This window comes from Cynoglossus semilaevis, chromosome 7 (genome assembly GCF_000523025.1).
Source record: "Cynoglossus semilaevis isolate Cse_v1.0 chromosome 7, Cse_v1.0, whole genome shotgun sequence".
NCBI classification, from domain to species: domain Eukaryota; kingdom Metazoa; phylum Chordata; class Actinopteri; order Pleuronectiformes; family Cynoglossidae; genus Cynoglossus; species Cynoglossus semilaevis.
Genome location: NC_024313.1, coordinates 5,856,990 through 5,881,319, shown reverse-complemented (window position 1 = coordinate 5,881,319; position 24,330 = coordinate 5,856,990). Strand labels below are relative to the sequence as shown.

The following is a 24,330-nucleotide window of genomic DNA, read 5'->3' as shown; positions in this document are numbered from 1 at the left end:
TTTTTTTTTTTTTTCTTAAACTGCAGATTAGAAAAAGGAGAAACGGAAACTTCCTTCAAGCATTGTTTTTTGAGTGGACTTTTGAAGTGAAGCTTTGTGTGTCACTTCTTTAGGGGGTCGGCTGATTGTTTTATTGAGGCTGCAGTTTCCCCTTATTACTTAGAAGAAATATGGAGCTGTTTGTCTGGAGTGAGTCACGGAGGTCACATTCTCTCCTGCCTTTAAAGGCCGTTCACACTCACGCAGCTGAGGATCCTGCGGAGGACAGAGTCAGGGCTCACACGCTGCAGGTCACACGTGACTCACATTAGTGCCACTAACACAAAGACAGTCTGTGAAACACAACATGTTATTTGGAGCAGTTTTTTGTGTATTTTTTTGTGTGTGTGCAGACTGAAAACTGCCCTTCCACTGAATGAAAGCCCTACCATGATTGGGTGGAGCAGGTGTGACCAGTGGAGATAAAGCTCAGGCTCAGCATATCTTCAACCTCAGATGGTGAAGTTCTGAGCAGTGTTTGTGACCAAAGCCATGTTTTTAAAACCACCGTTACCAGTGCTGCTCACTTTTATTCCATGTCTGTAAAATGTTAGACTTTAACGAACGCACTTACCCAAAAACTTGTCTTAATTGAAATGTTTAAACGTTTATATTAAAATGTTTTCTAAAACTTTTTTAAACCTATCTTTTCTATATTCAGATTATTTTTAGGACCTTTTGAGTGATACATTTCAGAGTTTTTTAGGTTGTAGTGCTATGGTGCTATTCCAATAATATTTGATAAAATCAAATATGAGTCCTAGCTCTTAATGTTGCATGGGAAACGTAGTAAAAAAGTGTGTTTTACTGTGTGTACGGGTTTAAAAATGCACTGGATGATGAACTATGTTTCTTCAGAATTTTAATGATTTCTTTTCACACTCATTTAAAAGACATTTTGAATAAATTTAAAGAAACCACTTCAAGTATTTTTCACAGTACTGCAACTGTCGGTGGAATTCAAATTTGGTCACAGGATTGTGTGAGTACAACTCTGTGTATTTTTTTTTACAAAACACATTCCCTTAGAATTGACTTTTTGTTTTTTAATTCAAAGGATAATCAAAAGAGAATATTTTGAGGTTTCTCTGGGCAAAATCCAGAATCTTCCAACTCTTCCAAAGTTGACAATAAAATCTATTAAATCTTTCAGTTACAAACAGATTTCTTTTTTAACCTTACCTTTGTTTGGATAATAATGTCATGTCTATAAAAACTATGAGCCACCAGCCTAACTGGATAATATATCAAATGTGATGGAATGCATTCATATGTACAGTAACACAAAGGGCTCAGCTCCATGATAAATCAGCAGAGAAATATACACTGGAGGTAGTGACAAAATGTTGTCAAAGTGATTAAAAAAATGTTTTTCTTCTCCTCCAAAAATGTTTGACCAGCACTGATTGGATCAGTAAAGTGCAGTCAGTCCTGGGGGATTCTCTCTTCCTCTGCACTCAGCTCACGCCTATCTGTACATGATTCCTCTGATGCATTACCTAACATCTGGGCATGGAGCCACATACTGTACAGTAGCTTCTTTCCAACAGCAGGGGGAGCACAGGGATGTTCAATTACAAGGTTTTTACAGTGAATGGCAGCAAACAATCGAATTGGAGTGAATGTGTTTGTTGATTTTTTGTTTTTTAAACTAAATGAAGCGCCGTCACAGTGTTGTTGTTGGTCTACAGTACAGGAATGACTGTCCAGGTGACTGTCTTAAATGACCGGTCATTCTGCCACGTTGCAGTTGAACACTCTCCCACAGTGATGACTGTTCTGTTGTCATGAGAAGTATTTACGACACACTGCCTGCTCCGTCTTATCACCGTGGAGGTTGAGGTGAAAAGCAAACACTGTTATTGATTAGCTGCATGGAAATGTACACATTAGTTGTTTGTCAAAGGGAAGATGAAGGGAAAAGCTTCTGATTGGTTGATGTGTGCCAGCGGTAAAGTTCACGCCCAAGTTAACGTCTATTTGTTATGGTCTAATCGTCTGAACATGTTCCTAAAAATGTATCTTAGGTGAAGGTTAAAAATCTGAATTTCCTGTTGACTTCAGACTTCCAACTCACGTCAAAGAATGGATCTGTTTTTGTCGTCGCTCTTCTAAAGAATTAGAATTAAGAGCAAACATCCTCGTCTCCACAATGAAGACTGGCTTTTTCAAAGGCGTTTAATGTGTCCGGTTCATAATATAGTGATGCTTTAATCTTGATCTCCGAGTGAGGAAACGGACCTGTTCTCCACCTTGATCGATTTTTCATATGACCTTCATCATCATCGCACGTTAAAAAGCATTGAAGAAAAAGTCTTCCTTCATGTCATTCTGTAAAGTCTAAGATAAAATGAGGGAAACAAAGTTCTCTGTTTAACAGCCAAAGAAGTTCCTTCACTGATGCTTCATGACTTTGAACTGAAAATCAGACGCTTCTAATTAAAAGGTCCTAAGATGCAAACAAAACCCACAGCAGCCTGTTTCCTGTGCTTTAACTGCTTTTCCAGGTCACGACTAACAATACGACTCCTGTGGGAGGAAACTACCTTCTTGAATTCTCAGGATATCTCCACAAACTGTTTCATCGTTTGACCAATCTTTTCCTGTCACCAGTGTTTCAAGACGTCCACGTCATGATCTTCATCGGTTTCGGCTTCCTGATGACCTTTCTGAAGAGATATGGGGTCAGCAGGGTAGGGGTCAACTTACTCCTGGCGGCCTTCGGCCTGCAGTGGGGCCTTTTGATGCAAGGCCTGTGGCACATGGAGGATGGCAAGATCAAGATCAGCATCTTCAAGTATGACAGAACAAAATTGAGTGGTTGAAAATTGTGCCTTATGCCAGAGAATCACACAGTATATGTTACAGCATTACAGATGTATGATGGCAGCCGTTTAAAGATATACAAAATACCCATTTAGCCGAGCAACAGCCAGAACTTAGTGGGACATTTGGTGAATACTTATACCAAATATAATTAGCCTCTGTCTGTGTCACTTTAGGAGCTTTTATTCTCTGTCCTTTTTAATTTTTTAATGTAAAAACAGAATCATCAACGCTGACTTCAGCACAGCCACGGTCCTCATCTCCTTTGGAGCTGTTCTTGGTAAAACCAGCCCTGTGCAGCTCCTCATCATGACCATCCTGGAGATCACCATCTTCTCCATCAACGAACATCTGGTGGCTGAAATTCTGAACGTGAGTGAAGCTCTGCGGCACATGTTTGCATTTCAATACCACGACCACACTCCTGTCATTTTAAATCCACTCTCCTGCCACAGGCTAACGACGTTGGTGCCTCCATGATCATCCATGCTTTTGGAGCCTACTTTGGTCTATCCGTGGCTCGAGTTCTTTACCGCCCCGGTCTGCAAAATGGACACGACAATGAGGGATCAGTTTACCACTCGGATCTCTTTGCTATGATTGGTAAGAACCTCCGGCTCGTTGGACTGAATTAATTCAAACCTTAGTTTGCAGACGCTTTAGAAAAGTGATTTATACAAAGGGTGTTTGGTCGTGCTCCAACACAGGAACCGTCTTCTTGTGGATGTTCTGGCCCAGTTTCAACTCGGCCATCGCCGACCCGGGCTTCCCTCAGCTCACTGCTGTGATTAACACCTACCTCTCCTTGGCTACTTGTGTGCTCTCTGCCTACGCCATCTCCAGCCTCGTCGAGCACAAAGGAAAACTGGACATGGTGGGAAAGTGGCCTTTATTTTCCAACAATTAAAACTGAAAAATAACAAACATGTATGATTTTTATTTGCATATCCTTTATGTTCTGTCAGGTCCACATTCAAAATGCTACTTTGGCCGGTGGTGTTGCCGTGGGAACATGCGCTGACATGAACATTGAACCATTTGGAGCCATGCTGATTGGATTAGTGGCTGGCGTCATCTCTACCCTCGGCTTCAAGTATCTCACTGTGAGTCAACAAGTGGAATTGATGATCATTTCCAGTTAAAAATGTGTATAAATGGTCTTTGTTCGCAGGAAACACAATTTCATAAAAGTGTCAAGCTGAAAAATATCTGACTCCCCCTTTTCAGTTGTATTATTTGTAAAATGGATGTATACTGTTTCTAAAGTGAGATGAAACATCTCTTTCCTCCTGCAGCCAATCTTGGCATCCAACCTGGGCATCCAGGATACCTGCGGTGTCCACAATCTGCATGGCATGCCTGGAATCCTGGGCGGTTTGGCTGGTATAGTGGCTGTGGCTCTGGGAAAGACAAATAAGTAAGAGCTGTGAGCGCTCATATACAGTAGTATGTCTACTTACTGTGTTGCAGCTTTGAAATCCTGTCCTACTCCAGCTAACAGTGGTGTTCTCTCTCCTTCTTATCATCAGAGGTAGCGCTACCATGCAGGCTGCTGCCCTGGGTTCATCCCTTGGATTTGCTCTGGTTGGAGGAGCAATCACTGGTGAGTGAAAGTGTGATATTAAAGCTCTCACACACATACACACATATATACGGTGTAACAGTGAAAAATCTTTGTGGCTACATGAGAACAACTGAACAAATAATTCATTTTCTGTCTCCAGGTTTCATAATGAAACTGCCATTCTGGGGACAGCCTCCAGACCAGAACTGTTTTGATGACTCTCTTTACTGGGAGGTGAGAAATATGAGACTTTATCATCCCTGCCTGCTCAGTGTCCAATAATTGAAATGAAAGATGTAGATGTGTGGTTGAAGTTATTGAAAATGTGTGGCTGGGGTCAGGTTGGACACCAAGGTGGCTACGTGAATTAGTAGAAGACAAACTTAATATTCTGGCTTTGTTCATTCTGTTCACAATATATGACATTTGACACCATGAATTGTAACATTTTGAAAATCTTTTTGTGCCGTAGCTTACTCTCAGCCACCCTTTAGTAATGGGCCTTTATATTTCTGATGTGATGCCCCCTTTTTTCTTACAGAGTTCCATTGACTTGAAACATTTGAACTCTAACATGTTTGTGGAAGATGATATGTGCCTGTGTGTATTTCTACCCCAGGCCTCAGTTTGAGTAGTTCCTGAAATAAATAAAATTCCTTTTTTGCAGGTTCCTGAGGAGGAGCATGAGGAGCATGAGGATATGTTGGGTCAAGCCGATCACTCAAAGAACAAAGCCGAGGCTTGAAAACAAGTGCCCACCACCAACTGCCAAACGAAACAACTGCGAAGGAAAAGAATTAGACACAGTTGGACCAATTAATAATTTTTCTGTTTCTAATCAGAAGTGGCAGTAAATCATTTACACGGAGAAGATGCTAACTTAATTACTTACTGTAGTGCCATTTTGGTTGGCGGTGCGGGAGGGTGGGGGGTTGGGTGCGGGGGAGAAAGATGAAATCAACAGTCAGGGATTATTCTTTTACTTATTTTTTTAAATACATGAATTAACCCAAAACATCCAAAGGACACAACAGTAGCTCCATTAGCAGCCCCATGAATTTTACAGCTCTTAGATGTGTTTTGCCTTTATTTTATAATATTATAAGCATGTCTTCTATGTTTTACATCATGTACTTACTCTCTTATATTTTAACACAGTTCCTCTATGTTACCTCACTTGTGCCCAGATCTTGCTGAAACAGTCATAATTCCAAACCAACAGTCCGGCACTGCAGTGGACAGAGACAGTCTGATGACACTCTAATAACTCCAGTAACTGTCATGTCCCTTCAAGTCTCTCATAACTGAGCAATGATTGCATTTTGAGCTGTTTTATAAGCTTAAAAGCTGGGCAGCCTTTTTTACATTAAGTGTATTCTTACATTTATCTACATTTTAATCTAATGAACTGATGTGATTAGTTTATTTAAGCCCTAACATTTTAAACGAAGACCATTGGTACAGAAAAGCCTCTATTTCAACTATTTTTTTTGTCATTTCCCTCTGAATGTGAGTCACTGATGGATAGCTTTCTGTGTCAAACATTTGTCATAACCACTGGTGTTCAGTATAACACAGCATTGAAGCTCTTCTGGTTCATTGAGGATCCAGGAGAGTTTATTTTCAATGACTGTGTTTGGATAACAATCAAAGGTTAAAATAAAAGAAGGTTTTTGTGAAAAAGCTTGAGCTTGTCAATGACTTGTGATGACCAGACCTCACAAACACATCCAGATCATATATTTTTATACAGCAGGTGTACCTATGGCCTAATGTGTGTAATGTACAAATAAATGTTTTTGTACAATAGCAGAGTGTGTGTGCTTTTTCTGTCAGTATGAGTAAAAGTTCACAAAATTGAAGAGCAAAAGAAAAACTAAAAATTACACAAATTAATGGAAATTAAAAATTATTTCGATGAAGAAAATCTATGTAATTATTTAATTAAACTGTGAAGGGTTGAGATTTTTGGTTTTGGTGATATTTTGTTCATGTAATTAAACAAATCTGTTTGGAAAATGTATCTTCAATTTATTATCAAATAAAACAAAGATTGCAAACTTTATCAATTTTTTTCTATTGCTTAAACGTATATATTGTATTCTAATGTAAGTAAACAAACAATTATTTAATTATATATACAATTTAAGTTCATATGTATTATTATATATTATTAAGTATTATTTTCGTTTGAATAACCCTTTAAATGTTTTCTTCGTTTTTTTGTGGGTGTTATTTCTCTTTCGCCCTTCAAAGGCGCTGTCGAAGTCTCCTTGTAGTTTTCTTCTTCTTGTTTGAAAACGTCACCGTTCGCGGTGCATTAGGGGTTACAAAATGGCTACCGTATCTGCCAACCAATGCTAACAAACAAGATATAAGTACAAACTCGTTACATTTTATTTCTCTATTTTTCCAAATCTTGCTATATCTGTGCATAAACATTTTCACACTTATTTCCAGAAGCCATGGTGAGTTGTTATTTTTAACCTTAACATTTGTGGAGGTTTTTTTAATATACCTGAAGGCGTGATGTAGCATCAGTTTCAGTAAAGCCTGTTGCAGAAGCGATAAAGGCTGAATAAGCTTCATCAAGTGTTTTGAACCTTAGAGAGCACAATCATCCACTCAAAAATAAGTATTTTTACTTACTTACTCGGGGTTTGCTTAGGTCTCTTGCTATTGAGGTGTTGTACAATCGTCAATCGATACTATATTAAAGTAAATAATACCCCGTTGTACGTGATGTTAAACATAGCAAGAATTATGGTGAATGTATGTTATGTTATTATCATGTTTGGTTTTAAGGAAATAATGTATGGCATCTAAAGAGTTAACAGATGTTTATAACGTAAACCAAGGTACGATTATTTTTTACCATTGTCAACAAAAATATACCAAAAAGATAGGTCTCGTATAAATTATTTTCTTCTTTTATATTGGTTTTTGCGGAATTTCAACATTACAAAAAATGACATTTTAGCACAATTTATACATTTATGTATGTATAATGCAGGTGAAATTATCTGCAGCATGTTTGTAAAATGTTATTCCACTGACATGGCTACATCATAGAGCTGAATTTATGAGTGACTTTTGAGGCTTCTTATGTTAACTGCATTGAACCTGTCACCTTTTAAAATATTCACATTGTTGATGTTGCTCTTTGTATCTAGTCAACAAAAACAGAGTCCAGAGTGTCAAGCTCAAGTTCAAGATCAGAAGAAAGGAGGAGATCAAGCAGTAGAGGCAAGAAACATTCAAATAAGACAGTCTGTGTTTATTTCTCGACGTTTCAGTGTACTTTTGAAAATGTTTTATTATTATTAAACATATTATTTACTTTATATAAACCACTTTTTTTCAGACTCCATGTCGTTTATTTTTCTTCTCAGGGCGTGAAAAAAGGAAACGAAAGCGAAGTCGTAGTAGATCTTCATCCTCTTCCAGTTCATCCTCATCATCTTCCTCGTCATCAGCATCGTTTTCATCAAGTTCATCACACTCATCCAGCTGCAGTCCAAGTAGCTCCAGTAGCAGTGGTAAGTTTCCAGTGCTATCAGTGCAGACAAACATTCCTACCTGTTATTTTGGGGGTTTTTTAGTTTGGTATAACAATTTATATGTCCATGGTTCAGTTGGACTCACAAGATCGTGTTATTTATTTAGATTCCCGTGGCAAATCCAGGAAGCAGTCTAAGAAAAGGAAAAAGGACAAACAACACAAAAAAGTATTTTTTTTGTGCCTTTTTTTAAAATGAAGTATAAATAAGAAATAAAAAGTAAATAAGAATGCTTCAAGTCATCTACTGAAAAACAAACCGTGTGTCTGTGAACAGAAGGGGAAGAAAGAAAAGCGGCATAAACGAAAGAAAGACAAGAAAACTAAAGGAGAGGAGGACTCTGGACCTGTGCAGATCTCGAAGGTAGTCGCTATTGAACATTAGGTGATCTCAGGTCCAAACACATCTTTTTCACACATGTGTTTCTCCTTCAGTACCTGAAAGACAAGAAAAAGGGCAACTATAGCATGATTTCAGGGAAGAAAATTAAGATGAAAGTCAAGAAATCAAAAAAAGACAAACAGGTAATGTCACACGTTTTTGTTGATATCCAGGTTTCTTTTTTCTTTTTCTTTAGAAACTGATTTGGTATAACTGGCACTTGCACTTTTTGTCTTTTTTCTCTAGCGAGACAAAAATCGAGCGGAACTATTGGAGTTCCTGAACTCTACTCTGTGATGTCACAGTGAACGTTGCTCAAGGTGTTGTCAGACCAGAACAGCAGTAAGAAACAACAACTTCAGATCACAGTACATCACAACTGAGGATTGTTTGGGGAACGTGATTACTTCACGTTGCATCGACACACGGTGGCAGCACTGACCCAGCTGGAGAAGAAGTTTTTTGCGTCACATTGGAATGTGTCCTGTGCGCTTGTTTTGAGTTATTCCAATCAACAAAAGACTATTTGAAATGAGCTCAACTGCCAGAACATGGACGTCTCAGCTAAGCATGTGGTTAATGTTGGGATGCCTCTTTGAAGAACAAATTACCAACAGACAGTTTATCAAAGCTTATCAAACACTGACAGTTCAACAAATATTTTTTTATAAGTTGTAATTTTAATTATTGTGATGTGGCTATCTACCACAACTGTACTTTTTGAATTGGAAAGAAAGTCCAACAACAGAAATGTAAATTTTTCGTTCTTTCTTTCACCAAGTTTACCGTTACTCTCTGATACATTGAGGATTCCTTACCGTAACCATAGCACCAACAGTTGAATGTGTAAACAGGAAGATTTTCATAACCTTTATTAACTCAATTTTAGACATTACAGTCTCTCTCGATTTCCACTGTCTAAACAAGGGAACAAATGTGTTCTGTGTTCTAACATGTCAAATATCAATGTAACCGGTGTTCTTACTTCCAAACTGATATTTTTAGAAATTTAACAAGACAGAGTTGCTATAAACACCTCTTTGTAAAATGTGATAAGTGAAAATTTTGTGTTGGATTGTACCAAGTTTAGAAAAAGGACAATAAAATGCTGGAAAGATTTAGATGTATGTCTAACGTGCCAAAACAAATCCCTGTCGATGTTTAGTGTAATGTTTATAATTATTATATTTTCATCAGAACTGCGTTATCTGTGGCGGGTATTCAATTTTGGCACAAAAGGTACTCGTGGTAATGTCAAGTGTTGCGTAAAGCTCTTTACCGACGCTGCGTGTTAAAATAAAGCAGAAACCTAATGTGACTAGACTGTAAAGAATTCATGTAATCTTTTATTTTGGAAAGTAGACAACGGGAGTGGCTCCGCGGCTCGTTAATGGACTCGCAGGTGCACGGAGTTGAAGTAAGAACACAGTACCTAAGGTCCTATATGAGTGTCACAACAAGTTGTTGTCAACTACCGTTTTGTTTGGGCCTAATTTGGTTCAATTTGCATGGGAAACGGTTCTTAAAAAGAATACTGCAGGTCTGTTTTACTTCTTTACTTGTCTTGTTAGCTCTACCTCACGTAAACATATCTCCACTGTTTCAGAAGCGTTAGCATCTGTCGTGTGTTTGCGACATAAATCAACGGTTAACAAGTGTCATACCATTGTTGCCACTGTAATGTCGGTACAGTACAACACATTTTCAATTCAATAGCAAGTAAATATTAAGGCAAATGAGTGCACTTTTTGTCATTTTTAACTTTTACAGGAACTGATTAGTATAAGATTTTACTGGTGTTCCAAATTTTAAGCATTAGAAAGGATACAGCCAGCTTTTCAAGTTAAATATATTATCTATTATATATAAAAATAAGGACCTCTAGAACTGAAATACTTTGCATCAGGATTTAATACGACATAAAATAAACAAAAAATCGAATAAGAGTGATAATGAAATAAATAATAAAAAAAATGTACGTGAAAATGTGCATTCCACAATTTCAAATGTAAATAATGCACTGACAAGTAACATTCAAACATTTCTATGTAAACGCAAACTGGATAAGTTCTTCACATATACAGAAAAACTGGGGGTATTTAAAATACTGTGGCCTGTTAACAAGTTGTTTCTAGTCACAAAGTATTTTTTCCAATTTATACCAATGCCACTTGAACGCAGCACTTAGCACAGGCCCTTCTGGTCTCTTGGGTAGGAGTGGCAGCACCCAGAGTGCCAGATTTTTAAAAAATGACTCACACCACGGTGCTTATGAAAATATATATTATACACTACCAGGCCTCTTCATTATGATACCCGACTGATCAGAATGATGATGAATTTTGAGCCGTGTACACCAATCCTTATTTCCTCCATCCTGTGGAGCAGCAGCAGCAGCAGCTGTGTCCCACCTTCACCACCTTCTGAAGGCCTCACATCAAACCACCTTGCTGCTGCTGGATCCCTTGTACCTGAAGTCAGGCATGCTCCACACCCTTGTGGTTTGCTCCTTCCTCTTCATCCCACGCTCCACATCCTCTGACACCGTCTTCAGGTCGCTCATCCCGGCTCCGTCAGATACCGCAGAGGTCAAGCCCACTGTGCTCCCAAAAGGGTTGATCCTGATCCTGGACCTAAAGTTGATAAGGGACATGCTCATGGCCCGCTTGTTGTTCCATTGGCGGGCGAGTCGCTGAGCCTCCTGCTCCTCCTTCAGCTGCTCCAGAGACTCCAGGAGAACGGAGCGGAAAAGGCCGGGAACCTCTTGCACTTCGGGCTCGTTGGTCTGCATGACCTCCCTAAACCTTGGCAACACAAAGACAGATATATTTAATTTGAGCTATGAAGTCAATTAGCTCACTGCTCAGTCCTGGTCCTTGATCTGAACTGAGCCAAGAGCTGATCAAAATCTACTTCAACAACAGTCTGGAAGTCCACATGTGGAGAATAGGTTTATAGAATAATACAATTAATAATACAAGAAATGAAGCATGCATGTTGTGTTTCACATTTAATTTAAGTATTTAATGAACAACAATAAAGCAGTCTGGTTTTTTAGAGTGAGGAGTAAAATAAAAACAGCATTGATTAATTGACACGCTATTTTTATACTGCTTTTTTTGTACTGACAAGTGACAGTCTTTGCAGGTTGACATTAATCAGCACCTCACCACTGTGGCAGCTGCTGCATATCTTTTTCTAATGGGCTTTTCTTTGACTCCTGACAGGCAGAGGAGCTGAGATCCTAACAGCTGGATCCCTGTTCACACCTGCATCTGACTTCTACTTTATTCTGAATGACATTTATTTGGCGATCCTCCTCCTCATTCTCTCAGTCCACCGTGACCATGTCCTTACTTGAGTATGACCAGTCCACAGCAGGACGGCGGCACCTTGGAGCAGAGATCCTCCAGGCCTAGCCTCTCTCCAGTGCTGATGGTGTAGTTGGAGCTTGGCACGTTGGCCAACCAGCTGTAGTCCACTCCTGTCTTCATTCGTCGGTACTCGTTCTCCCTCTCCCTCTGCTGCCTCTCTGCCTCCTTCAGCTGCCAGCTGAACTCAAACATGAGCGTGTCGCTGACCACGTCGGCAGGATCGCGCCGCGAGCTCCGGTAATAAGGCTCGTTCCAGCTGAGCCAGGAGGCCATGACCTTGGCGGTCCACTGATGAGGGAGAAACGTTCAGCGTAAGTAATCATGCTGAAATAATGGACTGTTAACAGAAAGCCTGGTACGGACAAATTAGACTCACTTTTTTACTGGGTCAGTGGCATTAGATGGAAATAGTAATTATGGTAATGTTTAATTGATTTTATTGACAGCAGTGCTCTCTGTGGGCAGAGAGAAGTCCAGTGAGATTAGTGTCAGCCTCAGTCTTTATTTAAAGACTGAGCTGATTAACTGTCCAACAGTCAGACACAGTGCAGCTTCAAAACCAAACTGAGAAAAAAAAATATCCAGAGGAAAATTAAGGTCTGGATTTTAATGTTTGATTTAATTTACTGTGTAGAACACTGGGACAAACTGACTGTGTCTCTGTTATTGTTCTATGGTCTGGTTTTTTATTGGATATTTAAAATACACAATTCACAGTAATTGTCAAAAGCTAGTTTTATTTTAGTTATAGTCTGAAACATGATTGAATTTTGACCAAATAATTGTATTTCAGTGTGTGTGTTTGTCTGAAATGAGGCTGGAGTTTCCAGATGTCCAACACAACGGGAGGAGTCAGAAGATCAAGGTTTGGGTAAGGAACTTTTTTTTTTTTTTTTCAGATTTCCTGTATCTATGTATTTATAGAAGAAGTACTAATTTTTATAACAAACTTGTGTGTGTTATGAGCATTCTGTAATTTATTTTTAATTATATACTCCTATGCTATGATTATAAAATCCTACATAAAAGGTGTTTGTTTGATTTTCTTTAAAAAGAATTCAGATCCATTTGGGTGATTTCATTCTAATCAAATTTATACTTATTTCTAAACATATTTAATTAATGGGGCAGATTTAATTACCCAAATGTTTGTAGCAGCAGCAACAGAAAAAAACAGGTTAAATGCTGTCTCCTGGAAAACAAGTCAATAATTCTTCATTCTTACTTTTTCTTAAAATTATTGTGCTGAAAACCCTGTTTAACATTCTAGAAACAGTCGGTCAGGACCGTTTGGGTTGTTTGGCGTTAGATGGAATAAAAAAAACAATTATATCGTCTTACCTCGTTATTCTTTTCTGGAGTTGCCCTGGACTCTAAAATGAAAATAAAAAAATAAAAACTATAATGAGGCTTTATACGTCAATAAAGTAGAATTATTATAAAATCCACACTGACCAGAAGACAAGACAGGCTGACTGAAAGGCAGAAGAGAAAAGGATTTTCTCTCCGTGCTCTTCCAGTCCCTATGTATTATCTCTCCCTCTCTCTCTCTCTCTCTCTCTCTCTCTCTCTCTCGCCTCCTCCTCCTCTCTTCCTCCTCCAGCTCCCTGGAGCCTTGCTGGCCTGTCTTTACTTGTTGCAGGAGGTTGGGGAGCTGTTGGATGGATCACAGGCCTTGATGAAGTACTTGTGAAGCTTTTTTTTTTTTTTTTACATTTTGCCGTTGCCATAGTGAAGCTCTCAGGCTTTTTTTTTTCTCCCTCCACAATGAGCTCCATCAGCTGGAGAGCGATGGAGAGGCAGATAAAGGGGACAGAGGTAATTCAAAGCCTGTTGCTTAGAGGACAGGGTTAGTGTAGTGTGACAGTGAGGGGTGTGTGTGTGTGTGTGTGTGTGTGTGTGTGTGTATGCTGCTGCCACATCTGCAAGAGGTCGTTCATGTGAAAATTACTTCCTACTGATGATAAGGCTCAATGGCCAACAACTGCTAATTACAGGCAGAGGTGTCTATTAGTGTGTGTGCATGCATACTTGTTTTTCCTGTCTCTTTAGTACCAGCTGATTTGTTTAGGGACCAGTGAATGCCCAGTTCCTGGAAGTCCTGGTTGTTACGAGGCAGAACCTAATTTCTTCTAAAGCCTGAATGTTGGTCAACATTGTAGTGAAATAAAGTACATGGTATTTGGGTTTTGATCATAGATGATAGGTTCGTATAGTGACTAGGGGGTAGTTAAGGAGTGAAGGGTCATTTTATTCCATATGTTTGGGTCATTATTGTTGTTTCATTCTCAACTCTCAAAGCTATAGTACACAGAATATACTGATGAAAAAAACCCCAGAATGATACATGATAAATGGTCTTGTAAACACCAGTGTTATCCTGTATGTAAGTGACCAAGGTGTCTATATGAAATATTCACCTGTTTAAATAAGGACCATTAGGTGGCAGTAACGTCACTATAAACATAGCTGTTCTTGCAAGCTGCTACAAAACACGGTTGATGCGCAGAGAAGGTTAGGGTTAGAGCTGGAGTTAGGGTCAGAGTTGGGTTCTGCTTAGTGTCAGGGTTAAGGTTAGGAATGAGAGAGATAGAGAGTCAGAAAATGCATCACATACAGAGGTGTCCTTGGAGACGAGTGTGAGCTGTTGGATGATGAAGACTGAATGTGCCGTTGGAGTGTAGGTGGACTTCAAGGTCTGCTGGTTTGTTCTGTGTGTAGGTGTAAGCAGCTGCGCCATTTTCTCTTCACTTTCAGCGTAAAGTTAAACTTGTCATCCTTCACAATCCTCACATCTGCCAAAGATCTGTTCTTCCTTTCTCCCTTTCCTCCTTATCACCCTCCTTCCTTTTCTCCTTCTCTTCCTCCTGCTGCTAAGATATAAAAGCTGGGTGACCTTTGAACCCAGTTTACTCATCACAGAATATAAACTACCACAAGCAGCGATGGCTGGAAAAAAGCATCTGATTTTCAACTTGAGAAACGGCTGTTGTATGCTTCAGGCTACTTTATAAATAAAACAAAGTACAAACAGAGGTCTGAGAAGTCAGAGGCAGCCGTGCACATGCCTGTTGGAAATGTAATAGGCAGCTAGGCTGCCACAGAGCCAGTGCTAAGCATCATTAAGCAGAGTCAAAGGTCGTGTTTTAAATTAATCTTTCTTCATGACTTACCTCATTTTACAGACATTCTGAAGTGTGATTGTTCAGTCGTGTGGTCACTGCAGCTCCAACGGTGACAGATGGACAGGTGGTCAGCAACTCAGCCTTTAATCCACACAGATGGCAGCACAACTCCTGTAAATCTATCAAATCCCATGTTTACCTCCCCCCAGTGACTCCGTCCCTGACGGTGCATCCACAGTTTGCTAATGTAGGTGAATGGAGGTGAAACACCTGCTCTGACACATCACAGCTTTTAAAACTATTAAATACAGCAGGTCTGAGAGAGCCTCAAACTGATGGACCAGTGACGCCCGACTATACATAATATATTCTTCAAATATTTATGTGAGCTAAAGCAAAACTTACTTTTTCAAAGTCTGTAAAGCATTTTACCTATTAATTAAAATTGAAGAGAAAAAAAAATATTTACCTATTAATTAAAATTGAAGAGAAACAAATGAGTTATAAAGACAAAATTAAGCCTTTTTGATGTTATTTTTTGATTCAGATTGAACCATCTATGGCTTCAAGGCTCTGCCAATGTGGTCAGTCTTTACTGTTAATTAATATTCCTTTTTTTTTCTTTTAATAAAACAATAGGTCCAGGTTTTTCCTCTTCATAATTCCCTAAGTACTGCGCGTGGGTACTAAAGCAGTTACAATACTTATTCGGCCACAGCACCATCTGGTGGCAGCAGGATGCATGAGGCTGAGAACGGCGCTTCATTTCATCGCCATCATCCTGATTATCTCAGTAAGAGCTGATTAGGTCACGTGACCCACCTGTGAGTCAGAGCGAAGCCTGAACCTATTAGACCGGTGTGATTCGTCATCGTCGTCATCAGCTATTAGAGGTAGGACACAGAAAAGCAAATTAGTTTTTGATTGATTTTTCTTCGATTTTTTTCCCTTCGATTTTGCCACAGTGGGTCAATTGAACTGATTTGAGGCAGTGCCTCATCTGCCATTATGATAAAAAGGAAAAAAGTACATAAAATAAATATTAATATTTTCCACTGATCTCTGTTAAAGATGCATTTGCAGTATAACTCTACACATTTATGACATTTTATTATGTAAAAAAACGCCGAATTTGAGTATTTCGGGATCAAACACAATTGGGTCACATGACGCTTAGGGGTTTTTGTTCCTCGGCCAATAAACTGCAGAGAACAATTAGCGGGGACGCAAACAGTACTCTGCCTTACCTCGAGGGGTCGTATGTGAACTGACAGGTGCTCTCCAACTGGCGTCAACAGGCAATTGAAGGTCGGCGCCAAGCGAGATCCAGCAGTAGGTCAAAAACAGCGTTTTCTGTGCACTGCCTGATCCGAACATTTTCTCAAAACTGAACTTTCGGTTCAAACAGATGATGCTAAGTGATGGAAGACCAACGTCGGAGCTAAAAGGTTAGCTTCAAACTACAACGAAAAGACTGGCTGTGCGGCTGTCCTGCAAAAAACCGCCATCATGTGATTACGTATGGACTAACTCGGCATGACCTGAAAAATGTACAAAGAAGCCTCAGCAGACATGAAAGATCAGCCACGATCACCACGAACATTCGAAGACAGATTTAAAAGCTTTTGGAGATTCACGGATCGATTTGGCATTGGATGAGCAACGGAGACTAAACATTAGCATCCACAATGCTAAGGTGAGGGAAAACCGAGGGATACAACCATGGACTTCATCTATGAGTAAAGGTAAGGCTAAAATCGCTTTTTAAAAAAGTTTTTGTTTTTTAAAAACAAGATGAGAGTAAGTAGAAAAAAAAAAGTTTTTGTTTTTTAAAAATAAGATGAGAGTAAGTAGAAAAAAATTAGTATTTGATAACTTTCTTCCTTTTATTTTTTTACGTTATTTATAAAGTGGCCTAATTTTTTTAAATCATTTTGATAGACAACATTTGATAAAAGCACCAGAATTTAAATTTTGAAAAATTACCTAAAATAATAAAAAAAATACTGAAGGTCAATATTAAATTTGTGCTGCACACATATCTATACTTTAGTTTGTTTACAGTAAACATGAATTGCTTAGACACAAGAAGGGTGCTCTATCCCTCCTATTTCTATAAAAGAAACGTTTTTTGTAGAACAAATATGTTCCTGTGTATATGTTTGTGTTGGTGTAATAGAAAGAGGAATACTGATGGGGTTGGTGTAAGTGTAATAGAAAGAGGAATACTGATGGATGATGAGGCGTTACCAGGTGATGCTGTTGTATGGATAGTGAAATAAGATGCTCTTTTCGGTTCTTACAATTGTAAATAGTCAGTGCTTCACCAGCCATGAACTGGCTCTGACACCAATTGTGACATTTCTTCATGGTCTGTAAGACAGTCACAGATTTGACGTGTTTTTGTAGCTCAGTGTAACTCTGAAGCTTGGTGTTGCTCGGCGGGGGTGTTGAGGGGTGTAGGGGAATAGGGTGGCCAAAAATGTGCCTGTGTTTACAATTAGTTAAAAAATACAAAAAACATATGTATGTCTTTGTCTCTGGGTATAAAGGAAGAAAAACGTATCATACTAAACGGGGAAAGGGGGTGTGGTGAATAAAAGTGGACAATGCTCTTCAAAAAAGAAAAATGGAAATTCGGAAGAACATAATGCTTTTATTGTGAAAGGAAAATACACAGCAACTGATTGAATGAAATGTGTAGGGCTTCCGGTTTATCAATGAAAGTCGTGTCTAAGCCAATGGCTAGGTTTGTTTCTTTACTGTAGCTCGGAAAAGTAATAATAATAAGCAGTAATGTCGTTATCCACCGCTCGGTCGTTCCTGTCAGAGGCCTGTTATGGAGAACAGGAGGTCGACGCTAATTCCGCTCTCCTGGAGCTGGACAAAGGTGTGTTAGCGGGGGATGCTAGTGGGTTAGCAGTGACTGTTGGGTCTTTATGTCGCCACCGTTTTTATTGATGAGTGGAATTTATTTGCAGGTCTACGATCTGGAAAACTGGGAGAACAGTGTGAGGCCGTGGTGCTTTTCCCAAAACTTTTCCAGAAGTATCCGTTTCCCATTCTTATCAATTCAGCTTTTTTGAAATTGGCAGACATCTTCAGACTGGGGTATGGAGGATGATACTGTGATGATTTTATAACAAAAATATAAGTAGTTTGTCATTGTAATTCTCTATATACAACGAACAAGAATGCTACAAATGTAAAACATATGTTTATCAATGTTATAAAATAGATCATTGCATTTGGATTAAAGCTTTTAAGCAGAGGCCCTAAACTTATCCAAAGAATTAGAAATATTAACATCTGATGGTGTCAAGACTAGATTTCGTATCAGGGAGTACATTTTGATTCTAAAAGTCACTGTAACAACAAAACTATTTACTAGTCTTTTATTAAAAATTAATCAAAACCACGTTATTCCATAGATGGGATTCAATGTTAATTAAAGTTTGTGTTTTATTTTTCAGGAACAACTTCCTGCGCCTCTGTGTACTGAAAGTTACACAACAGAGTGAGAAACACCTGGAGAAAATCCTCAATGTGGACGAATTTGTCAAAAGAGTCTTTTCAGTCATCCACAGCAATGACCCCGTGGCCAGAGCTATCACACTTAGGTAATATTAGCTCGTGAAATTGAACCAGTAATGAACATTGTGCTGACTTGTAATCAAGGGCCTTTTATCATTATCTCTGTTTCTATTTCTATTAAGGATGCTTGGAAGTCTGGCCTCCATCATCCCAGAGAGGAAGAACGCCCACCACAGCATCCGCCAAAGTCTGGACTCTCATGACAATGTAGAGGTAGAGGCTGCTATATTTGCTGCTGCCAGCTTCTCTGCACAGTCCAAGTAAGTAGATATATTTTTTTTTAAAAGTATAAGATGATGTTGTGGTGAAGAAGGAGCTAAGCTGAAAGTCAAGGCTCTCAATTTACCGGGCAATCTACGTTCCTACCCTCACCTATGGTCATGAACGAAAGAACAAGATCCTGGATACAAGCGGCTAAAATAAGTTTTCTCCGCTGGGTGGCACAGCGCTCCCTTAGAGAGAGAGTGAGTAGTCCTGTCACCCGAGAGGAGCTAAGGCTCCTCTACATTGAAAGGAGTCAGCTGAGGTGGCTTGGGCATTTACATCCTATGTCCCACTGGGAGGAGGCCCAGAGGAAGACCAAAGACACACTGAAGCGATGTAGTCGCTTCAGTGTGTCCTTGGAACGCCTTGACTCTCCAGAAGTGTCTGGGGAGAGGGAAGTCTGAGTGTCACTGCTCAGATTATTGCCCCCGTGACCTGGCCCCGGATAAGCGGACGAGGATGGATGGATGGAGATAAGGTTTTGTTTTAATACTGGTTCTCATTTTCAGAGACTTCGCAGCTGGAATTTGCAACAAAGTCAGTGAGATGATTCAAGGTAGAGACTTTTTTTAACCACTTTGGTGCAACTTGGTCCTGCATTTATACCTGTTTCAGCCATTGTTGTCACTATTTGTTCCTCAGATAATTTGAGTTTCACACTCCTGAAGTGAGAAAAAAAAAGTTAAAAATGTTCTGGTCTTTCTTTTTCTTTGAACTCCTTATTTAACCCAGGCCTGGACACACCTGTGGACCTGAAGCTGAAGTTGATTCCAATGCTGCAGCACATGCACCATGATGCCAGCCTGGCGTCCAGCAGCAGAGAGCTTCTCCAGCACCTGGTCAACTCCTATCCCTCTACACCCATGGTCATCGTCACCCTGCACACCTTCACCCAGCTGGCTGCCGCCTCCCTCATTGATATCCCAAAGCAGGTAAGATGGATCAGATTTAATTTTTTTCCCTTCCTGTATTGTTTAGGGACATAAAAGAGACTTATTAATTGATATTTTTCATACCCACACAGTTGCAGCTTCTGCTTCAGTACCTGAAAGATGACCCGAGAAAAGCTGTGAAGAGACTCGCAATCAACGACCTGAAGCTCCTGGCTAAGAAGGCTCCGCATCTTTGGATCAAAGAAAACACACAAGTAGGTTTTTATGCTGTTGAGCTGAATTTTCTCCTGGGTTCTCCATGTCGGTGGTTGAACTAATATGAATGTTTACTTCTGCAGACTCTGTGCGAGTGTGCCCTGTCCAGCCCTTACATCAGCCTGAAGCTGGGAATGTTGGCTGTTCTCTCCACACTGTCTGGAACAATCGCAATCAAGCAGTACTTCAGTAATATGACAGGTAGAAACATTTATGAAACACCCACAGTCAAACAAAAACAGTGGCGTATTGTAAGGAACAGGTTAATGTTGCACTGTATTTGTGCTGATATTTTGAGGTATAAAGGCCTGGTGTGGTATTAGTCGATGACTGCAGCTGTTGATCAGTGTCGTAGCATCATAACTAATCTGTCCGTACATTTGTCTGTGTATTGTGAAAGAGAAACTCTCAGATGATCTGGACTGATGTGTGTTTTAATCCCACATTCAGGTGGTTCTTCAGTTGCCCCACGGCTCACTGACCTGGTTAAACTGGCACAGGAATGCTGTTACCACAGCAACCTGGCAGTGGCTGCACATGGGATCGTGGTCCTGGCCAACATCACTGTGTCCTGTCCAGAAAATGGTGAGCTACACTGGGCGAGTGGTCCCCCCCCCCCTTATTACAAAGGGCTATTGTGGAGACACACACCACACAACAAATCAATCACAACTTTTGCAATCTAAAATTAATTTCACGTGTAGGGCCCTGCCCCGTGGGAACCACTTTGCTAGGCAACAGTCACTGATTCTACCACAGATTTAGCTCCAGTGATTTGCTTCTGTGCTCAGTGCTTCTGTGTGTATTTCTCTACAAAGATGTAGCACAACTTGAGCAGGAAATAGTTCTGGCCGTGGAGTCTCTGCTGATGCTTTGCAGTCAGGACAACGGCCCCGGTGCCCAGGCCACACTCAAAGTAAGTCCAGACAAATGAGACACAGTCACAACACAAATGAAACTGTTTGGATTTAACAGCACAATACTTGAACAAATCTTACAACTAAATCTTACTTCAGTCTTTCTGCTGTCTTGTGTTGCTCCGTAGACAGCCCTCACCTCATTGGTAAAGCTGCTGAAAAGTCGGCCACATCTCAGCCAATCAGCCGTGGACTTCCTGCTGGGCCAGCTGCACTTGTCCTGCGATTCTTCCCGTGTTCTTATGTGTCACGCTCTGGCAGCCATCGCCACCCACCTGCCCGTACTGGGTGACGGAATGCTGGGAGATCTGGTGGACCTGTACAGAGTGGCCAGTCTCTCCTCCACTGACAAGCAGCAGGAGCTTCTGGTGAGAGATTTGGCTTTATTTAGCATTCATTTTTAGCTGGTAATGCAGAGTTATCACTGCAGGAGTGTTTCTTCCTGGATGGATGAAGAGTGGTCCTGAAGTCCACAATCTGCTTCTTTTTTTTTTTTTTGATTTTTTCCAAAGAAATGTGTTTTTCTTTATCTCCTCTATTTTCTGCCCCTGTTTATTTTTCTGCAGGTTTCCTTGGCTACGGTGATTTTTGTAGCCAGCCAGTCATCTCTGTCGGCCGAAGTGAAAACAGTCATCAAACAGCAGCTGGAGAAAGTCGCTAACGGCTGGACCGTATACCGCATCGCACGGCAGGCCTCTAGAATGGTAAACAAATGTGAAATGTGTTTGTATACAGGACGACAGGCCTCCACATGACTCCTCTCACTGGAATGTTTATTGTGTATCCTTCACTTCCAGGGTTGCCACGAGTTCTCCAGTGAGCTGTACCAAAGTCTGAGGACGCGTGTGGCTTCAGAGCATTTCTACTTTTGGCTCAACAGCCTGAAGGAGTTCTCCCAGGCCGAGCAGTGTCTGAGTCACGTTGAGGACGGAGACTACAGCGGAGCCATGAGCGCCATCGCAGAGGCACTGCGCTCCTACCAGAAGGGCATCGCCTCCCTCACAGTCAGTTTAACAGACGGGTCTCTGCTTTCCAAAATACATCACCACAGTTTCTCCGTGATGGCAGGGAGCTCACAGACACCCAGACAGCTGAGAGTGTGTGGACTGTGCATTTTTAAGACACTGCTAAATAGTACTTGATTATCTTTGGAAGCAGCCAGAGACACAGATTTGTCTCATTAACTTTAACCTTGTTACATCTGCAAAATCTTAAAAGGTTGTCCCTTTGTTCAATTGCCATGAACTTCCAGTTGGTTCCAGTGCAATATTAACTCCTTTGAACATCAACTGTGATCCTGGTTGAAGTGGAGCAGATGTGATGCCAGATAGGTGTCAGAGAAGTCTATTCTGAAATCCCTTAGATGTATCATAATCTTAAGCAGGTATAGATTGTTGAGTGTCTCCTAAAGGCTGTGTTCAATATAAGTGCATGTCCATGTCGGTATAGATTGTTGAGTGTCTCCTAAAGTGTTCAATATAAGTGTGAGTGCATGTCCATGTAAAAGCCTGGTTCTTGGCCTCATCATTGACTACTTATTCAACAACTTTGGAACTAAATCCCTGGAATATACCTTTAATGATTTTACACTAATACACTAATAAAGGCTCTTTAATGATTAATCCTTCTTCTCCAGGCTGCCAGCACCCCACTGAGCCCGTTAACGTTCCAGTGTGACTTCATTAAGCTGCGTATCGATACTCTTCAAGCCCTGTCGCAGCTCATTTGTACCTGCAACAGCCTGAAAACCAGCCCGCCTCCCGCCATCGCCACTACCATCGCCCTCACCTCTGGCAACGACCTGCAGCGCTGCGGCCGCATCTCACTGCAGGTGGAACACTGACTGTGTCCAGCAGGACATCAGTCCTTTTATACATTATCAGACAGCGTTCTGACAGCCTCAGGCTAAAGTTATACTGTATTCACTGTCAGCATTTTGATCAAATATGTCGCGCAGATCATTGGCCAGAGCTAAGACTAACGTTTTTAAAGTCAAAATGAATGTTATATTATTTGAACAGATGAAAAGTGGCTTTTATTTTCTACCGGGGACCTGGGTCTGAACCTTTTGTTTTTCAGATGAAAGTGTGCATGGACGAGTTCAGAAGTCTGGCAGCGCGATACGCTGATTTACACCAGTCCTCGTTTGATGCTGATTATGCAACTCTTCGTAACGTGGAGCTGTATCCTAAACTGGGATTTAGTTACACCTCAGTCACTAAGGTTTTTTTGTTTTGTGTGATAAATGTGACTTTAACTCACTGTTCAGACAACAACAGAGCTGTTTGCTCGTCTCCCACGTGATAGAAGCGTTAATTTTGGATCCACAGGCAGCCAGGTGAGCCCTGAAAATTGAATTACTGACATGTAATTGTTGAAGTTGATTTATATTCAAAACACAAACCACCAAATTACTATAATAATCTTCAACAATTTAGAACCATCTCTTTAGGATGTTGCTTTGGTTTTACTAACAAATCAACTCTCTGTGCCCGTGATGTAGTTTTCAAGAGTCTGGCGCCTTGGGTTCGGTCCAAACAGAGAGTGAATACGAGCGACGCATGATTTCTGTTTTCAATCATGTCTTGGAGGAGGTGGACGGCCTGGCCAAGAAACACCCACCAGTGTCACACCTGGTAATTTGTACCCACCTTTCATGGTGAAATTAGCAAACAAACCTGGGTCTAGCTTTTGCTTTTGTCACCGAAACACTGTCCAACTTCACTGCTCTCTGGCGCCACCTTCATTTATCATGATAAAAGAAATATCTGCACCCTGTCCTGGTTGCCTTAAATCAGGGTGGTTTTTGCCTTATCCTACAGTATATTGAAAAATGAAAATACCAGTTTTTTCAGTTGTTGTATCCACATTTAATGTATTGTCTCAAAAATGTGACACATCAGTGAAGCCAACATCACATTTGTCGTTGTTTCTCAGCACACAGGCTGTCTCTGTGACGCCGTCATTGCACTGCTCAAAGTTCCGCTGTCCTTCCAGAGGTACTTCTTCCAGAAGCTCCAGTCAACCAGCATTAAGGTAAAGAGCAGTAACTTTGTCTATAACTGGCTGAAAATGAGTGACAAAAAAAATCAGGGGTGAAACTCATACATTTAACTGCTGTTATTTGTCTTTCTGGCTCAGAGAAAAAAGTGTAAATTTAATCGTGAATAATCATTTAATACTAGAGTATGCTTTTTGTATTTCTAGCTCGCTATTTCTCCATCCCCTCGAACTCCCAGTGAACCAATCCCAGTGCAGAACACCCAGCAACTGACCCTCAAAGTGGAGGGCGTGGTACAGCACGGTTCAACTCCAGGGCTCTTCAGGAAGATCCAGTCGGTCTGCCTCAACGTCACGTCCGTTCTCCAAAGCAAGAGTGGATCAGACTTTAAAGTACGCTCGGCAGCCAGTATATGTAATTGTTTCGTGCAGAGGGCAGGAAAGGTGTCTGTTTATATCACAGTCTGTTTATTTTTTTTCCCTTTCAGATTCCGCTTGACACCAAAACGAATGAGATCGAGCAGCGCGTGGAGCCACA

The 24,330-nt window shown here is 40.5% G+C and overlaps 4 protein-coding genes and 1 long non-coding RNA gene across 7 annotated transcripts in view; 4 read left to right on the top strand and 1 right to left on the bottom strand.

Annotated features, from left to right (window-relative positions):
* The window catches only part of rhag (Rh associated glycoprotein), a 7,811-nt gene extending 1,573 nt beyond the window's left edge, over positions 1 to 6,238 (top strand). The window contains exons 2-10 of the mRNA XM_008313037.3: positions 2,653 to 2,836; positions 3,087 to 3,237; positions 3,321 to 3,468; positions 3,573 to 3,739; positions 3,831 to 3,968; positions 4,161 to 4,282; positions 4,395 to 4,468; positions 4,590 to 4,663; positions 5,097 to 6,238. Of these exons, the coding sequence (XP_008311259.1) occupies positions 2,653 to 2,836; positions 3,087 to 3,237; positions 3,321 to 3,468; positions 3,573 to 3,739; positions 3,831 to 3,968; positions 4,161 to 4,282; positions 4,395 to 4,468; positions 4,590 to 4,663; positions 5,097 to 5,174 (1,136 nt within the window). The 3' untranslated portion in view covers positions 5,175 to 6,238. The remainder of the gene's footprint in view (positions 1 to 2,652; positions 2,837 to 3,086; positions 3,238 to 3,320; positions 3,469 to 3,572; positions 3,740 to 3,830; positions 3,969 to 4,160; positions 4,283 to 4,394; positions 4,469 to 4,589; positions 4,664 to 5,096) is intronic.
* A 494-nt stretch (positions 6,239 to 6,732) lies between these two features.
* LOC103380902 (pinin) lies at positions 6,733 to 9,693 on the top strand. The gene is made up of 7 exons (XM_008313036.3): positions 6,733 to 6,897; positions 7,603 to 7,675; positions 7,822 to 7,968; positions 8,096 to 8,157; positions 8,266 to 8,352; positions 8,424 to 8,513; positions 8,617 to 9,693. The coding sequence occupies exons 1-7, from the start codon at positions 6,895 to 6,897 to the stop codon at positions 8,665 to 8,667; spliced, it is 513 nt and encodes a 170-aa protein (XP_008311258.1). The 5' UTR covers positions 6,733 to 6,894; the 3' UTR covers positions 8,668 to 9,693.
* A 501-nt stretch (positions 9,694 to 10,194) lies between these two features.
* Positions 10,195 to 15,037, bottom strand: rd3 (retinal degeneration 3, GUCY2D regulator). Of its 3 annotated transcripts, none has more exons than XM_017033811.2 (4): positions 14,918 to 15,037; positions 13,086 to 13,117; positions 11,728 to 12,032; positions 10,195 to 11,174 (listed from the first exon to the last, which is right to left on the bottom strand). In XM_017033811.2, the coding sequence occupies exons 3-4, from the start codon at positions 12,015 to 12,017 to the stop codon at positions 10,808 to 10,810; spliced, it is 657 nt and encodes a 218-aa protein (XP_016889300.1). In that variant the 5' UTR covers positions 12,018 to 12,032; positions 13,086 to 13,117; positions 14,918 to 15,037; the 3' UTR covers positions 10,195 to 10,807. The 3 variants fall into 3 exon arrangements, with proteins under 3 accessions (XP_016889300.1, XP_024912637.1, XP_024912636.1); XM_025056869.1 differs by having other exon boundaries at positions 13,200 to 14,941; XM_025056868.1 differs by having other exon boundaries at positions 13,086 to 14,941.
* LOC107988795 (uncharacterized) lies at positions 11,923 to 15,067 on the top strand. The gene is made up of 3 exons (XR_001760299.2): positions 11,923 to 12,055; positions 12,538 to 12,615; positions 14,930 to 15,067. It is a non-coding gene; the product is annotated as an uncharacterized LOC107988795 (long non-coding RNA).
* Positions 15,068 to 17,557: 2,490 nt separating this feature from the next.
* ints7 (integrator complex subunit 7) overlaps positions 17,558 to 24,330 on the top strand; it is an 8,093-nt gene continuing 1,320 nt past the window's right edge. The window contains exons 1-20 of the mRNA XM_008313034.3: positions 17,558 to 17,759; positions 17,851 to 17,980; positions 18,343 to 18,489; positions 18,586 to 18,723; positions 19,237 to 19,283; positions 19,460 to 19,659; positions 19,752 to 19,874; positions 19,959 to 20,076; positions 20,326 to 20,460; positions 20,694 to 20,791; positions 20,921 to 21,160; positions 21,359 to 21,496; positions 21,590 to 21,796; positions 22,429 to 22,623; positions 22,872 to 22,975; positions 23,062 to 23,130; positions 23,296 to 23,428; positions 23,730 to 23,828; positions 24,000 to 24,185; positions 24,281 to 24,330. Coding sequence (XP_008311256.1) covers positions 17,666 to 17,759; positions 17,851 to 17,980; positions 18,343 to 18,489; positions 18,586 to 18,723; positions 19,237 to 19,283; positions 19,460 to 19,659; positions 19,752 to 19,874; positions 19,959 to 20,076; positions 20,326 to 20,460; positions 20,694 to 20,791; positions 20,921 to 21,160; positions 21,359 to 21,496; positions 21,590 to 21,796; positions 22,429 to 22,623; positions 22,872 to 22,975; positions 23,062 to 23,130; positions 23,296 to 23,428; positions 23,730 to 23,828; positions 24,000 to 24,185; positions 24,281 to 24,330 — 2,651 coding nt within the window. The 5' untranslated portion in view covers positions 17,558 to 17,665. The remainder of the gene's footprint in view (positions 17,760 to 17,850; positions 17,981 to 18,342; positions 18,490 to 18,585; positions 18,724 to 19,236; positions 19,284 to 19,459; positions 19,660 to 19,751; positions 19,875 to 19,958; positions 20,077 to 20,325; positions 20,461 to 20,693; positions 20,792 to 20,920; positions 21,161 to 21,358; positions 21,497 to 21,589; positions 21,797 to 22,428; positions 22,624 to 22,871; positions 22,976 to 23,061; positions 23,131 to 23,295; positions 23,429 to 23,729; positions 23,829 to 23,999; positions 24,186 to 24,280) is intronic.